Here is a 15,771-nt window from a genome sequence, read left to right on the forward strand (position 1 = left end):
GTTACATGGCAGTTCTGCACCTGCCCACAACTCTGCACACCACCCACACTTTACATTAACAAGAGCACATCATGCTGCCCTCTGCATTTTATGTCCGTTCAAAATAATATGCAAAATAAAGAGAATGCTAGCTCTTCCAGCTCCGTGCTTGGGAAGTAACACTCCCTCAGAGTTTTAAGATGGAATTTAGAGGCATGTAGGACACAGAACCTTTGAAGCAAGGCTTTAATTTTTAAAGACATCCAGTGCATCCAGGACAGGAAGGAAAAATAAAATCAAGCCCCTTCTCCTCTCCGCCCCCCAAATAATAATAATAATAATAATAATAATAATAATGGAAATGCTAATGAAATCATATGAAAAGCGAAACCAGGCTGCAGTGTTCCAAAGAGAATACATAATCTACAAGCTTAAAATTCAATCGTGCCTCTACTGCTATGCCTGGGGCATGCTTAAAATATTGATAATCAAGTCTCTTCTGGAAGTGTATGATGCATGTTTTAATCTGAACCAGTATCTTGGGAAAAGATTGCCACTTGGGGCATATATCCGCTCTCCTCGCTTGCCCATGAGCGTGCGGAAAATCTTGTTCTGGGACAGAATTTTATTATAGAACTCCACTCCACCTCTAGCAAAGCTGGTGGAAACGGTGGCTGTATTTCTGTCTGTCCTGTAATCCATTGCCTGACTCACAGTGTCATACGAGAGACAATAGCCCACAAATCCAATCGCCATTACAGCCATGTTGTAAAGGCCTCGTAAGAGCACTGGACCTGAATACAAGCCCAGGAGCTGCTTTATGGCTACCCCAGAAATCCAAGTCCCACCTAAACATACGGGGGCAACAGCAGCACATACGAAGGGTCCGTTGCTTTGCAAGTACATGAGCTCTCTTGCAATGGCAAACTTCTGAGCCTCCGGAGAAAGGGTCAGGGCCTCCTTCAAGGCCAGGCCTTCTGTGCTGTCCCAGTCCACTTCTTTGCCTTCAATCACGACAACGTGGCCGGCAGTCCTATTATCGTCACTGGCTGCACCACAGAAAAGGGCAGGAATGCCCACGAAACAGCCTGCGGGCAGCCATGGAAGCCCAGCGCTCACCGGGTGGAAGCTGTAGGCCACAAAGGCTTGGTAACGATTTGCTGATTTAACTCTGACGTCGCTGATGATGTCACGGAACAGGATCTGTAATTTTTCCGAGAGCTCCATTGGTTTCCCCTTGGCCCAAGCCTGATACAATGGTTTGAATGTCTCCTCGGGGAAGATGTGAAAAGTCAGGTTAGCACCAAAGAGTCCAGCACAGGAAACTGCCAAGAAACCAGTCCTGTGCCTCTCCACCATGGCCACTGTCTTCCAAAGGAACCGAACTGCCATATTCAGCTGCCAGCCTGTTCATTTTCAAGAAAAGTGATAAATTAGCATACTTACACATAAGTCACATGAGCTCCATCTATGCTATACATTTAAAGCAGTATCATCCCACTTTAAACAGTCATGGCTTTTCCCAAATGTAGTGCTGGGAAGTATAGTTTCTTAGGGGAGCTAAGAGTTGTTAGCACATCCCTATTCCCCTCACAAAGCTACAGTTCTCATAGTGGTTTAACAGCCAATACCTCTGAGAATTGTGGGGGGAATGGGGTCTCCTATCAACACTCAGGCAGTTCCCAGGAATCTTTGGGGGGGGGGGAGGAACCATGAGTGTTTAATCACAAAATGGTGGCAGTGGAAGCCTGGCTAATCAGAAAGGACAAAGTAACTTGCTCAAGAAGCTGAGTACAAGGCAGAGTTTGGGTTCGAAACCACTCCTTTGATCCCCCAGTTTTCTGCTGCAAAATGAAAACCCATTTCAAAGGTGGTAAAAGTGAAATGAAACTTGTCCAAGAAATTGTGCACAGGGCAAAGCTGGAGCCCAGAACACAAAATCCGAGTCTTAGGATGCTAAATACATTTTCCAAGGTTAACTTTTTGTCCTGAAATCCGAGTTTCCATTTCACAGGTAGGGATGTGAGCACTCACAAAAATCAGCATTAGTATTTATCTTCCTGGTCCCAGATGTTGTAGTGTAGTCTATATAACTAAACACTTTGTTGCTACTTAGTCTCAGGAAGAGAGTCAATGTGGTGTAATGGATATCAAACTAGGACTTGCGAGATCCAGGTTCAGATCTCTATTCAGCTCACTGGTTTACTTTGGGCTAGTGATTATATCTCAGCCTAATCTACCTTGCAGGGTTCTTGTGAAGATAAAAATGACAGAGAGACAGCTATGACATATGCATGATGTGTTAAGGGTGCTTCTGGACTGCCTCTGTTTTGGGGGTGGGATTCAATCACATACAAATTTGGGTTACAGTTAGTCAATCTGGTACTATTGCATTACTACACCCCATCAGACTTTTTGCAATAAGGGAAGTGACAGGAAGTTGGAATAATGTGACACTGTGGAAACCTCATGCAAACAAATCATTTTGAATGCCCAAAACTGGTCATCTGGAAGCAACCTAAGTACAATAATACATGCCTACAAGCAGTGCTATTTTTTTCTAGAAAAAGAGGTGCTGGGACTTGTCATTAATACCTCCCTTGTTCTCTTATACTGTAATGGCAATGGTGCCCATCTGAGAGGTACCAGAACTGAGTTCTGGTGACTTCCAGCTGAAAAAAGCCTTACCTACAAGGCCAGTAAGATGTCCCTGCAGTGCTTTTTATAATATAATATATATATATAAGATATATATATATTATATGTGTGTGTGTGTGTCATGCTTTTTACAGCGTAGCACTGATATAGCATAAAACAGATGGCACCCTAAACACGAATTTGCCAAAATAACAGGTCAGGCAACAAGACAACAAGTCAACCTATAATAATTGCAGATTGCAGAATTTAGTTTTTTTGGGGGGGATTGAAAGAACCCCTCTAATTTTAACTAATTATGCATCTAGCTGCAACTACCTGTATCCATGCTTCGTTCCGTTTTGTACCCCTTCCATTTACAGAGGCAATTCTTAAACACAATTAAATGCGCATAAAGGCATTAAAAAACTACAACGCTCCCCCTCCGTTTTTAAGCACTGGAAATGGGCACACACTAAGGATAAGGACCTGATCTCCTACCAGTAGAATGGGCCAATACCTCTTTTAGCAACGCGGCGTTCATTCCCAACTCATTTCTACCTACCCACACTCCATCCGCAGCAGCAGCAGCTTGAATTAATATCCCGGAAAGGGAAAAGTCACGTGGGTGCCGTAAAGGAAAGTCAGCTGCTGAGAAAGCGGCGCGTTCAAGTTTAGCAGGAGAAAATAGCCGGCGGGAGTTCCGGGTTGCCTTGGCGACGAGGAGCCCCTGCTGCTGCAACAGGGATTGGAGCCCCCCCCCCCCGGCTATAATTGGACCTTTCCCGTGTCGTCTTCGTGTGGTTCTCGGTTTTGCCTTAGGCTTAGCCCGTTTTCGTGTATCCCACAAGGCAGCCAACAGTAAGAGATTTATTGAGCAAAACTGAAATGCAAAGACGGGGAGTTTGCAAATGCAAACGCATGAAATGACACGGGGAGAGAAAAGAAAGGGGGGGGTGCCCTCGAAGTAATATAATATGTTGCGAATCATATGTGAGGCCGCCCTTCCTTTGCAAGGCTGCGTTGCTCGGGCCAGTTACCCACCAGGCAGCTCCTTGGCTGGGCTTCTTTGCGCTGCTCATCTCCTCCCTGCAGCCCTTGGAGAGGGGGGCCTGTCTGACTCATAGTCCCGACCCCTCTCGTTTCCGCCAAGCTGCAGGCATATAGGCAGCGTTTGACTTCGCCCTGCCGCCCCAAAGGCGCAGACTGGACAGCTGCCGAGCTTGCTTGCCATGCCTGCTGCTGCCCTCGCCTACTACCGCGGACAGCTGCGCAGCCCGCCAGGAGCCTCGGAGGAACAGAGCAGCCATTGATCATGGCAGGGCTGGGAGAGATCTCTCACAGGAGAGGCATTCTGCGAGAAGCGTCCCGCTCTCTCTCAAGCCCTTCTGCTTTGTTGCACCGCCTTGTTAGGGGCTAAAGGTTTTTAAAAGGAAGTGTGTATATGTGTGTGGCGGCCCGGCGGGGGTGATAAAGGCTACTCGCCTCGCAAAATAATCGCAATTACGTTCCCTTAATCGCAGTCAAGAGGGTCGTTGCTGGGGGCTTCTTCCCCCCTTTTCTTTTGCACAACAAATGTACGCTTGTTATTTCTTGGGCCATGCAATTTCCTTTGAGCTTGTGCTTCTGTCGTCATGATGATGTGGCTCGAGTGTGTTACAACTACCGGTAACTTTCCTTCCCAGGAATGCACTGGTTTTTGGAGAGAGATATGAAGAGCGCCAATGTTTGGGAAGGCTACACTGATTTGCAAACTTCCATTGATAATAGCCTTAAAAATGAAACAAAAAACCTGTTAGTGTGATACACACAGTAAAAGAGCAGCAAAATAAACCCTTCCCTCTCTCACCCACTCTTTTGTGGATCTTTTAGAATAAATATATATTAAAATGTTTACAAATTGTATGCACTCTTCTGTGACAGTGTTTATGATTTCTTTACATGTGGATCATGCTAGCCTTTTATGGTCATTACGAGACCTGCATTTTGATCCTGGAAGGATAAACACCCATCGTCTATGACACAATGGTTTGAGGACCATCCTGGCTACGTTGGAACATACTCCTTATAGACATCCATTTCATGTGGATACCTATTTGAACAACTGGAGGGCTTATAATAAACCAGAAGTAGCTAATGTGGTACACACCTGCTATTGTTGGCCTGCAACTCCCATCATCCGTTACCATTTACCACGCTGGCTGGGGCTGATGGGAGTTGGAGTGCAAAAACATCTGTAGGGCACCATATTGACTCCCCATGTATTAATGTTTAAGTTCAGATGGATGTATTGGTGGTTATTGTATCCTTAATATGAGCCGTTGGTGGTTTTTAAAGAAATTTGTTATTTTTCATGCATTATTTCTTTTTCTTTCATAAAAATGTGTTTATATTCCCTTAATATTTTCCCTTCCTCACTTAGTTAAATTTGCAAATAAAAAATTAACATCTGTTTTTAATATTTGATCAGTAACAAGTTTCTTGCTATCATCCAAGTTTCTCACTACGCTCATGAGCAAAAGTGATGGCTAAAGATCCTGGTTTTCAAAGATCCTTTTATTTGCATTGTTGTACTTATTAGCAGTGCTACTCTTAGAAGTGGTGATGGGCTGCTTGTGGGCCAATGTATTAAAGCTGAATCCTGATAAGACAGAAGTGTTGCATGTCTGAGGACTTGGGACTGAGAGGTGGAAGAAGCAGGCCTGGAGATTAAGAATGCTCCTTGACCCAACATTATCACTGAAGGATTCAGGGGCCACAGTGGCTAGGAGTGCCTATTTCCAGCTGCAGCTGGTTTGCTAGGTATGCCACCCTTTGAACAGAGATTACTTGGCCACTATGCTCCATGCTGTGTTAACTTTCAGATTGCTTCTAAAGTTATTACTAAAGCTTTGTGCTTGTTTTGTGTCACAAATCTCCCCCTTTTTTTACTGCCACACAGTGTGTATTGGTACAATAATGTAATTTCATAGTTAACACCTTAAACCTAACACTCTCAGATTACCTCCAAACTTGTATCAAAGTTCTGTGCTGAGTTTTTGATACAACCCCCAGCAGTATCACTTTTTTTAAGCTCTCTTTTTAGATGGGCTGATAAAAACATTGGTAATGATTTTAAACTTTATAGGTTATTTCATACTGTTGGGTTGCAGTTTGGTATTATTTGCTGTTGCCAGCTGCTTTGGACTTCCATTTGATTGGGAAAGTGAGGTAATCACTGAAATGAAATAAATAAACAGTCTTCCAAATGCAGCTGTACCATAGATTTACATAAACAATTTGTGATACAGTACGTTAAATCCAACAGTGCTTCTTAACAGTACTGTACTGATTTTTGTTCAGACTGGTGTAACTTTTTCAGTCAGTCTGCTAGGTGGTGCTAGAGGACATGCTCTAAGCTAGTCATTTAGTGGAAAAATATATATATATATATATATATATATATATATATATATATATATATATATATATATGTATTAATTGAAAGCAAAGTCCATGTAGGATTATGCCTGATCTTCTGTCTGCACTATTCTGCATAAGGTTTTGTTGACTGCTGCCACATTAATTAAAGTGTTGGCTCTTATGAATGATGAGGTAGGAAAACTGGCTGCATGAGTCCTTTTTTCGATAGCGAATTCCATTTGTTTATTTGGAATAGTTTTCATTGTCAAGCACTCAGTGCTCTTTATAGAGACCTTTATTTGTTGTTATTTGTTCTATTTTTTTAAACATACCCCCAAACACCTCCCCACATGTTTATTTTCTTCCCACCTTCCCTATTTACTAAGAAATAAAAACCACCTGTGCCAAACCTTGATATTTGAAAACCGACAGATCTATAGATTGAGCAGCTGCTGTAATGCATTGCCTGTTTGATGGAAGAATTCAGGGTCATTGCTAGCACGAAGCCAGAACAATGTACCCCAAATATGAAGAGAAATTTGTCCTGTCATTCACACAATATGGTAAACGCTTATTTTTCATACATGGAGATGCTTTGTGTAGGGAGGTTGTAGTGTAAAACAATCATTAGGTGACGAGTTTCATTTGCTTATGAATAGCAAGTTGCAAACACTAGCATGCTACTTAAGACATGTCAACACGTCATGCATGCCTATTTGTCATAAAGCTCAATGATCCTTGTGATGGCTGTCCACATATCACAAGGGTCCGAACATGGGAACATAGAAAGATTTCAGACACCTGGCCCGTTTAGTATTGTCTACACCAGGTGTCCCCAAACTAAGGCCTGGGGGCTGGATGCGGCCCAATCGCCTTCTAAATCCGGCCTGCGGACGGTCCGGGAATCAGCATGTTTTTATATGAGTAGAATGTGTCCTTTTATTTAAAATGCATCTCTGGGTTATTTGTGGGGCATAGGAATTTGTTCCTTTCCCCCCTTCAAAATATAGTCCGGCCCCCCACAAGGTCTGAGGGACAGTGGACTGGCCCCCTGCTGAAAAAGTTTGCTGACCCCTGGTCTACACTGACTGGTGGTGGCACTCCAGGAGGGTGCAGAAAGGTTTTAAAATCAGAAATGTAATGCAATGGCTGGCAACCTACTGAATTAGCAAGTGTGTCAGTTTCCTGCAGTTCATATACAGTATCCTGCACTTGCACATCTGTCTTTGGGGATTAGGCAACTGATCTGCAGCACCATACATTTAAAGACCATGGCAGAAAATCTTGGGAACCATAGCCTCCCCCCCTCACGGAGCTACAGTTCCCTGCACCTTAACAAGCTACAGTTTAGGGGAAGTCACATACTTCAAGACTATACATTTCATTATGCCTCAACAGTGTAGAACCCACTGCAAATTCCTGCCTTGGCAGCATAAGCTTAGTTTATCCTTTTGTTTTGTTTGATTCCATAGGCCTTCCTGAAATGCAGCATGTACAGTGGAACCTCGGTTTATGAACACCTCGGTTTATGAATTTTCGGTTTATGAACGCCGCGGACCCATCTGGAACGGATTAATTCATTTTCCATTACTTTCAATGGGAAAGTTTGCTTCAGTTTATGAACGCTTCAGTTTATGAACAGACTTCCGGAACCAATTACACCCATGCTTCAGTTTATGAACGCTTCAGTTTAAGTACTCCGCGGACCCGTCTGGAACGGATTAATCCACTTTCCATTACTTTCAATGGGAAAGTTTGCTTCAGTTTATGAACGCTTACTCCGCGGACCGTCTGGAACGGATTAATTCACTTTCCATTACTTTCAATGGGAAAGTTTGCTTCAGTTTATGAACGCTTCAGTTTATGAACAGACTTCCGGAACCAATTGTGTTCATAAACCGAGGTACCACTGTATAATAAAGCTGTTGTTTTGAGTATTATGCGTTAAGTATTAGAAGAAAAACAGCCCCGGGTCTAAATTAAGAAGCTCCTTGTTTCTCATTCCACCTGGTTTTCAGAGCATGAATTAATGCCCATAAAAATCAGAAATAAAACTACGTTGGAGCACATGAATACTTTTAATTTGTAGACGTACCATTTGCCACCACAGGAGCCCATCTAGTAAAGTGGCAGTTGTAATAAACGCCAGTAAAGAATTAAAGAAAAGACGCTTTCGTTCAACCCTTCCCAGGAGTAATGTATATAAACGGACAAAAGCGAGGACCTGTAATGCTTCCTGAATACAGGTCACTTGTGATGCAAGCCATGGGTATTACAGTCCCCAATGTGCTGCGCCGCTTGCCATCTGCAGTTCACCATGCTGTCATGAGTCAGTGTAACACCATCAGCAGCAGTCCTGACCCTCACATGGTATTGATCTCATACACATTTCTCATGGCAATCTGAGTCTACCAGTGTTCTGACACTTGTTTCCTGAGGGAGGAGGAAGCATCCTTTCCCAAATAGCCTGCGACAGCTGTGCATAAGAAAACAATCACATGCATCTCCCTATTGGCGGCACGCATTATGTGTGAGGAAATTTCCCTCTCCACACCATGGCAAACACTGGTGGATTCAGTATACTGTGGAAAGAAGTGTCTCTTAGGCCTACGCACACACACGCACACACCCCATTCTGGGTCAAAATGGAATTTTTTATAGGTGGGCACAAGCTAAGCGGCCCACAAGGACCTTAAGTTATGGTTACAAATGGTGGAGAATTGTAGCCCTCTAATTGAAGAGTGCAATGAAAGAGGAAGGATTTAAACCAGAATTGGGGGGCTCCTGGCCCTTGGCCATGCTGGCTGGGGCAGATGGGAGCTGGAGCCCAGCAACACCTGGAGGGTCACACCTGGTTCCCCACCCCTGGTTTAAACCCTTCCACTTCAAACCCTAAACCTGAGCACAGTTGTGTTGCAGCACTGTGGAGGTTTTTATGGGGTTGGCTACAGCTCCTGGTTTTGTGATATTTCACACGCCACATGATCACCTTAAGAAGCCCTCTGAGCGAAGCAGGTGGTAATGGATGAAGCCTGAATGCCCCATCAGCAGTGCTGGAAAACTGTGCACCAGTTATCCTGACCTAAAATGAGACCAATCAGAATTTGTCTGTAATGTAAATCCTCAGAAATCCTTTCAGAAAATATAATCTTAGCTAAAAAAAAATGTTCACAGGGAGCTATGCACCCTAACTTGTTTTGCATCCCTTCCCTTTCTTTGTTTAACAACTACTGGCTCTATCACCAACACTTCTGTGCTTTAATCTGACTGCTGTTTCCAGATGACCTGCTTATTGAGTATTCATCCTGTTTTGATTGCAGGGAGATTAAATGATGTTGCACCACAGCAAGTGTTACCTCACACTTTCCAGTCACACTTTTCCTTTAGTCTCCTCATCTCAAAATGTCCAGTCTTTTGGAGAAGCAGATTCGTTGTGCAGGGCCATCCAATTGACTATAATTGCACAACTTGAATTTGCCAGTGTGTGACTGAATCCCACCTGGAAAAAAAGTGACAGCGTGGAAGCGCCCCAAGATTCAATTCACTTCTTGCACCACCACAGCTTAAGCAAGTCTGTAGTACCAGAGTGCCCGCTGAATGGCCATCCTGCAGAGACACACTGGGTTTTTAAAAATAAAAATGAATACATTTTATTTATCGTTTAAAAATATATCACAAAATCCAGAAGAGAACAACAAAAAAGTATTCACAGATCAATAATATATAAAATATCAGTGCATAAAGTAGTACTTACACCCCATAGCCAATGTTTAATTTATCTATTGTCATGGATAGATGGATGGAATGAAAGATAGATAAATAGATTGACAGTTAGAGAAATAAATTTGGGTCAGTTCCCCAAAAGACATTATCATTTTATGTTCTTTCTGACATTTGTGTTCACCTCATCCATCAGCTTTTACTGTCATCTGCTGGTCACCTTTTCCATTCATTCCAAATGCAAAATGGCTGCCTGTAATTCATCAGTCACTCCCAAACCTTCCATTTTAATTTCCAAACACAAAAAACTAGGGCTGGTTATCTTTCAGCTTTGAAAAGCAATGAGGCAGGCCCTCTGTCTGAAATGCTAAGGGAAAGACCACTAATCCCTCCCTTTGGCACTGGATTCAATCTGTAATCACTGACACTTCCCAGGGTCAAATTCTGAATTCCATTAGGTTGGACATAACTACAGTACAGAGAAAATCCATTGAGAGAAGCCCTTGTGGGAGAGTGCTTAATTTTATCTCTCCAATGCATCCAAAAGTGACAATTTTCCTGAGCCGATTCAAAGTCTGAGTAGTACCAGACGCAACAAACTGCCCGACTTTCACCTGCAGGAAGATGGAAGAATGCATCAGTGATGAATTTCTGGCTTTTATTGGAAGAAATAATTGAACCCACTTCCTAATCCATAATTCCTAAAAAATATATATCAATTGACTCACATGCAAAATGTATGTTTATGAAACTGGATTCTCTGAAAAAAGTTTATTAGTGATCTCTACCCCACCCATAGGGACCCAGGTGGCGCAGAGTCTAGGGCTTGCTGATCAGAAGGTCGGTGGTTCGAATCCCTGCTACGGGGTGAGCTCCCGTTGCTTGGTCCCAGCTCCTGCCCACCTAGCAGTTCGAAAGCACATCAAAGTGCAAGTAAATAAATAGGGACTGCTCCGGCGGGAAGGTAAATGGCGTTTCCGTGCGCTGCTCTGGTACGCCAGAAGCAGCTTTGTCATGCTGGCTACATGACCCGGACAAACGCTGGCTCCCTCGGCCTATAGAGCGAGATGAGCGCCGCAACCCCAAAGTCGGACACGATTGGACCTGATGGTCAGGGGCCCCTTTACCTTTACCCCACCCATAATATTTCCTGAGGAGAGGGCAGAGTACAGCAAAAGGGCCATAGCTCAGTAGGAAGGCTCATGCTTTGCTTGCAGAAGTTCCCAGGTTCAACCCCTCCTGCCTAAAACAATGGAGAGCCTCTCCCAGTCAGTCAATGTTGAGCATACTGAGCTACTTGACCAATGGAATAAGGCAGCTTCCTATATATTCCTATATTAAACTGTTTTAAATCTGTAGTGCTAATATACCCATAGATTAACCTATGGCCTACTCTTCCGTTGTAAAGCAGTCTTCTTGAAAATAAGAGGCCCTACAAGTTGTCTAAGACAAAGCTGATGCCTTTCTAGCCTGTCTGTGCAACGGTTTTGATGAAGAGCCCTATACTGGTTTTTAAAATTCATATTCTGACTGTCTGGAGGCATGACACATGTGTGCATGATTTCATTGCTGCGATAAAGAAAAGGAGTCAGAAGAGAACTAATTTATGGATAGCTCAGAAAGAGATGGATGCGGGCAGCGAAGGGAGAAGTGGAGCCAGAGATTATGCCGTTTTATCTTAATAGTGCTGGAGAACAGAAACAGTAAATGAGATTACAGTCCTATCTTTACATGCAAATACGATTCAGTTTCTTTGCATCTCTTAGTCATGATGCATTTGCTAGAGATGTGCATGTTTCTGATTGAAATGGACGGCATCCAGAGGTTAATATGAGCCAGAGCTCAGCTTCAGCATTTATTTTGAATGCTTGCCTTAGAACATATGAAATATAGAAGAGAATGCTTCAGAGCATGGGCAGAGAGCCTTTCTTCAACTGCTGGATTTTTCAATCCATTTTTTAAATGAGTATGCAGGGGCATTCTTAAAGGGGGCGGGGGTATGTGGTATGCCCCGGGTGCCATTCCAGGGGGGGGAACAAAATGCTGCCCCCCCGATCGGCGGCTCCCCCCGGGACACACGCCACGCCCCCTGGGATGTGCACCACGCCCCCTCCGCCTCTGTGAGTATGTTGTAAAATCTGAGGATGAGGCTCCTGGGCCTGCTTCAGAATCAAGATAGGAAGTTTTAGAAGCTTAGCCTATCACACAACCATTGGCAAAATGTTACTAAGTGATTGGGTTAAAGAGTAAAATCTGATTGAATTTTATTTTTTTGCATAAAAAGAAATTCCCTTCATGCAACTGCCAAAATGGCTCATCTTAACTATTTGCTTATTCATTTACTAAGGCTGCAATCTGAACCTCACTTTCCTGTGTGTAAGCAGCAGCACAGAATTCCATAGGACTTCTGAGTATACATGATTAGGATTCCAGCCTTACATCCTTTCTAATGTATCTGTAGAGAGCCAGTGTGATATAGTGGTTAGGGTCCTCGACTGGGACCTGGGAGACCAGGGTTCAAATGCCCACCCAGCCATGCTGTTCACTGGGTATCCTTGGGACAGTCACCATCTCCCAGCCTAAACTACTTCCCAGCATTGTTGTGAGGATAATATGGAGAGGGAGAGAGCCATGTACACTACCCTGAGCTCCTTGGAGGAAAGGTGCGATATAGACAAAAGGTGGGCTATAACAAAAATAAATAAATAAACTTTACTTATGTGCCTGCCTAATAAAGAAGTTCTCCCGGTGCTTCACAAAACAAACAAACAAACATTAAAGTAGATATACGTCATGTCTCCTCCTCCCCAGTTCCTTCCCAAGCTATTGGAGGATCTTTCATCTTGCCTGCCTTTGCTCCACCCTCTTCGTACCTCTTCAGGTTCTGGAAGACCAGGGGGCAGGGGAGCTGGTCACAGCAGGAGCAGGAGACCCCCTGGCTTCTTCAGCAGCCTGACTCACTGCTGCCTCTCGGCCCTGCTCCTCTCCAGCCTCCACTTCTGCTTCTGGACTGCTCTCTGCCACAGTCTCTTCCTGCTCACTAAACCCTGTTACCTCTTCAGTTTCCAACACCTCCTCCTCCCAGTCTGCTCCCTCTGATCACATATCATTGTCCCACCTCCAATCTCCTGGCTCTGAGCCTTCTTCCCTTGGGATTTCCCTTGGGTATTCCTCAGCTGTTGCCTCCCACCACTCCTCTGTATCCAGCCAGTTTCATGAACTCGGTCATGATAGAAAAGGATGAGCAGCTACTCTGCTCAGCAATGGAGTTTCCTCCTTAAGAAAGGTCTACATATAGACGGATGCACTGAGATTTCAGATGGTACAGATAAATTTGGCTAATTTTTTTGTTTGCTAAATGTAACTACCACCCTTCCTCCCAAAGGAGTTCAGGAAGATATATAGTGGGCAACATAATTGTAGAGAAAGATGATGCACAGGTTTATGTGCTTCTGGCATTGGTAATATCCCGGTATTGAATACATAAATTCTCTTTCAGGTTAAATATTAACATTATGCCAGTAAGCTCGCAGGAGACAAACTATCAACTCAGAGAACAGTTATTAAAGGCTGTTGATTGATTCTTTGAGAAAGAAGTATACACATGGTATATTGACAAGACCATCATAAACTACTAGCAAACTCAATTCTCTGAACGCCAATTCTTAGGTAGCCAAACAGGCTGTAGCATTGATGCTGCAATCACTATCATAATGCAAATTTGCCATTATTAGATCCTCCTTCGGCCCTCCAGATGTTTTGGACTACAATTCCCATCATCCCTGACCACTGGTCCTGTTAGCTAGGGATCATGGGAGTTGTAGGCCAAAACATCTGGAGGGCTGCAGTTTGGGGGTGCCTGGTCCAGCTCAAATCCACTTAAAGCACTCCTATCATTTTAACAGTCATCCCCCCCCAGCGGCGGAGCTTCATGCTCCGCCACCGGGGGCGGAGAGCAGGCGCACTGCCCCCAGGGACATGACGCACGTTCTGGGGGTGGGGCGGGGCACGCATTTTGGGGGCGGAGTGGGCAGCTGTGATGGCGCCCCTGGGATTGCACCACCCGGGGTGCCCCGTCCCCACTACCCCTATCTTCCTACACCCCTGTTTCCCCCCCCCCAAGAATCCAAGTATTTTGTTAAGGCTGCTGAGTGTTGTAGCTTCACAATGCTGCAGCTCCCATCACTCAGGAAGATTGTGGACCTTTGCTGTACAATGTTTTAAAGCACCGAATGCTTAATTCAGTTAAACGTATATTCACCCCTGCCCTCTTTTTTCGAAAAATAAAGGCCTAATTTGTTTTTTGAATGTTGAAAAACTGCCAGTCCTATCCAGTCAGCTTTGCACTGGATACAGCAAGGTTCTCCTCTTAGGGATAGGGGCTTACAATAGCGTTGTACTCAACTAACTTTTACTAAGAATACGCCCATTAAAATGAATGAACCTACATTAGTCATGGTAATTACTTTCAATAGGTCCACCCTGAGTAAAAGTTAAATGAATAAAACTAATATTATACTAGGTGGCACTTGACTTAAGATTCATAGAATTGCAGAGTTGGGAGGGGTCTCAAGGGTCATCGCCCCCCCCCCCCCGCGATGCATCTTTAAAGCACTATACATTTAAAGCACATCCAAAGCACACACACCGCTCACTGAGTTTTGGAAACTGCAGTTTGATAAGGATGTGAATATCTAGAGCCCCCTGAGGGGTAAACTACAGTTCCCATTATTCTTGGGGTGTGTTTGGAAATGTACCTGTGTGAGTTTCATGTTGCTATTCTGTTCTTGAGATAATAAAGTTCCTGTCTAACTTTTTGGCAGAGGTGTCCTCTAAGTCTTGAAAGGACAAAGGGAAGATTTGTCATTTGAACAAAATGGAGGAGGTATGCTTTCCATTGCTGAAATTATGTACATCTGTATGCATAACAAATATGGGCTTTAAACTGCTTCTTTTTCTTCATCTCCTTGCGTTCTCCCACTTGTGTTCTGGCAGCTACTCATGTGCCTAGCAAACTCAGAGAATTTAGAAAAGAGGATGCCTTCTATTCCTCCCTCTCCAGACCCCACCATTTATCTGTTTTCCTTTACTTAAACTCCCTTTTCTGTCAAGCAAAAGAATACTGCTACCTTCCCATCTGCCAACTCTTACTAAAGACGATCGGCTGCTACGCATTCCCTCTATCTGAGCACAGCGTTGTCGCTGCAAATGTGAGCCCAGAAGGCAGTTTCTGAAATGAAAGGAAATATGTATTTAAGGAGGGTGGGGGAAGAGAAAAGCTTTCAAGTTAAGCAATGCTCCCACTTCACAGAGACCCAGGGGCACAGTGGCAGCTGGTACAAACACTCCTGCTTGAAGTGAAATACTACCTGAGGCAGTTTCATGCACTAGATTTTCCTGACTTTCTTTAAAGTAGCCTGAATAAAACTTGGTGTCTTTGGAAAACATGCTTGAGATGCATCTGTGACAACTGAGAGCTTTGCTATTTTTGTTTTTTTTGTTTTGTTTATTCATACATACATATATACATACTTACAGCCTATCCACATCCTTCTACTGTGATATGAAGAGCCCATTTTAGACTCAGTTCTGCTTTTGAACATCTATATGAAAGCAGCGGGAGAGATCATCAGGGGGTTTGGGTTGGGTGTTCGCCAATATGCAGATGATACCCAGCTTTAGCTCTTGTTTAAATCAGATCCAGTGAAGGTGGTGAACGTCCTGTGTCTGGAAGTGGTGGTGGTGGGGAATGGCAGTCAATGGATTGAGGTTGAATCCTGACAAGACAATAGTAGTATTTCTGGGGGACAAGTGGTAGGCAGGTGTGAGGGATTATCTGGTCCTGAATGGGGTAACTGCGCCCCTGAAGGACCAGGTATGCAGCCTGACAGTCATTTTGGACTCACAGCTGACTATGGAGGTGCAGGTCAATTCTGTGTCCAAGGCAGCTGTCTATCTGCTCCATCTGGTACAATGGCTGAGACCCTACGAGCCTGCACATGGTTGCGTCAGGGTGGTACATGCTTTGGTTACCTC

At 44.0% G+C, this 15,771-nt stretch overlaps 1 protein-coding gene and 1 long non-coding RNA gene across 5 annotated transcripts; one reads left to right on the forward strand and one right to left on the reverse strand.

Annotated features, from left to right (window-relative positions):
* Window positions 1-208: 208 nt before the first annotated feature.
* On the reverse strand, window positions 209-3,302 carry TMEM177 (transmembrane protein 177). 3 transcript variants are annotated; one of them, XM_035128610.3, is made up of 2 exons: window positions 3,179-3,302; window positions 209-1,385 (listed from the first exon to the last, which is right to left on the reverse strand). In XM_035128610.3, the coding sequence occupies exon 2, from the start codon at window positions 1,369-1,371 to the stop codon at window positions 436-438; it is 936 nt and encodes a 311-aa protein (XP_034984501.1). In that variant the 5' UTR covers window positions 1,372-1,385; window positions 3,179-3,302; the 3' UTR covers window positions 209-435. The 3 variants fall into 3 exon arrangements, with proteins under 3 accessions (XP_034984501.1, XP_034984508.1, XP_060134587.2); XM_035128617.3 differs by having other exon boundaries at window positions 3,134-3,222; XM_060278604.2 differs by having other exon boundaries at window positions 3,115-3,182.
* Window positions 3,270-8,084, forward strand: LOC148687542 (uncharacterized). 2 transcript variants are annotated; one of them, XR_015945960.1, is made up of 2 exons: window positions 3,270-3,474; window positions 4,299-4,513. It is a non-coding gene; the product is annotated as an uncharacterized LOC148687542 (long non-coding RNA). The 2 variants fall into 2 exon arrangements; XR_015945959.1 differs by lacking the exon at window positions 4,299-4,513 and adding an exon at window positions 7,488-8,084 and having other exon boundaries at window positions 3,279-3,474.
* Window positions 8,085-15,771: the final 7,687 nt, after the last annotated feature.

The sequence above is a fragment of the Zootoca vivipara genome, chromosome 1 (assembly GCF_965207765.1).
Source record: "Zootoca vivipara chromosome 1, rZooViv2.hap1.1, whole genome shotgun sequence".
NCBI lineage: Eukaryota > Metazoa > Chordata > Lepidosauria > Squamata > Lacertidae > Zootoca > Zootoca vivipara.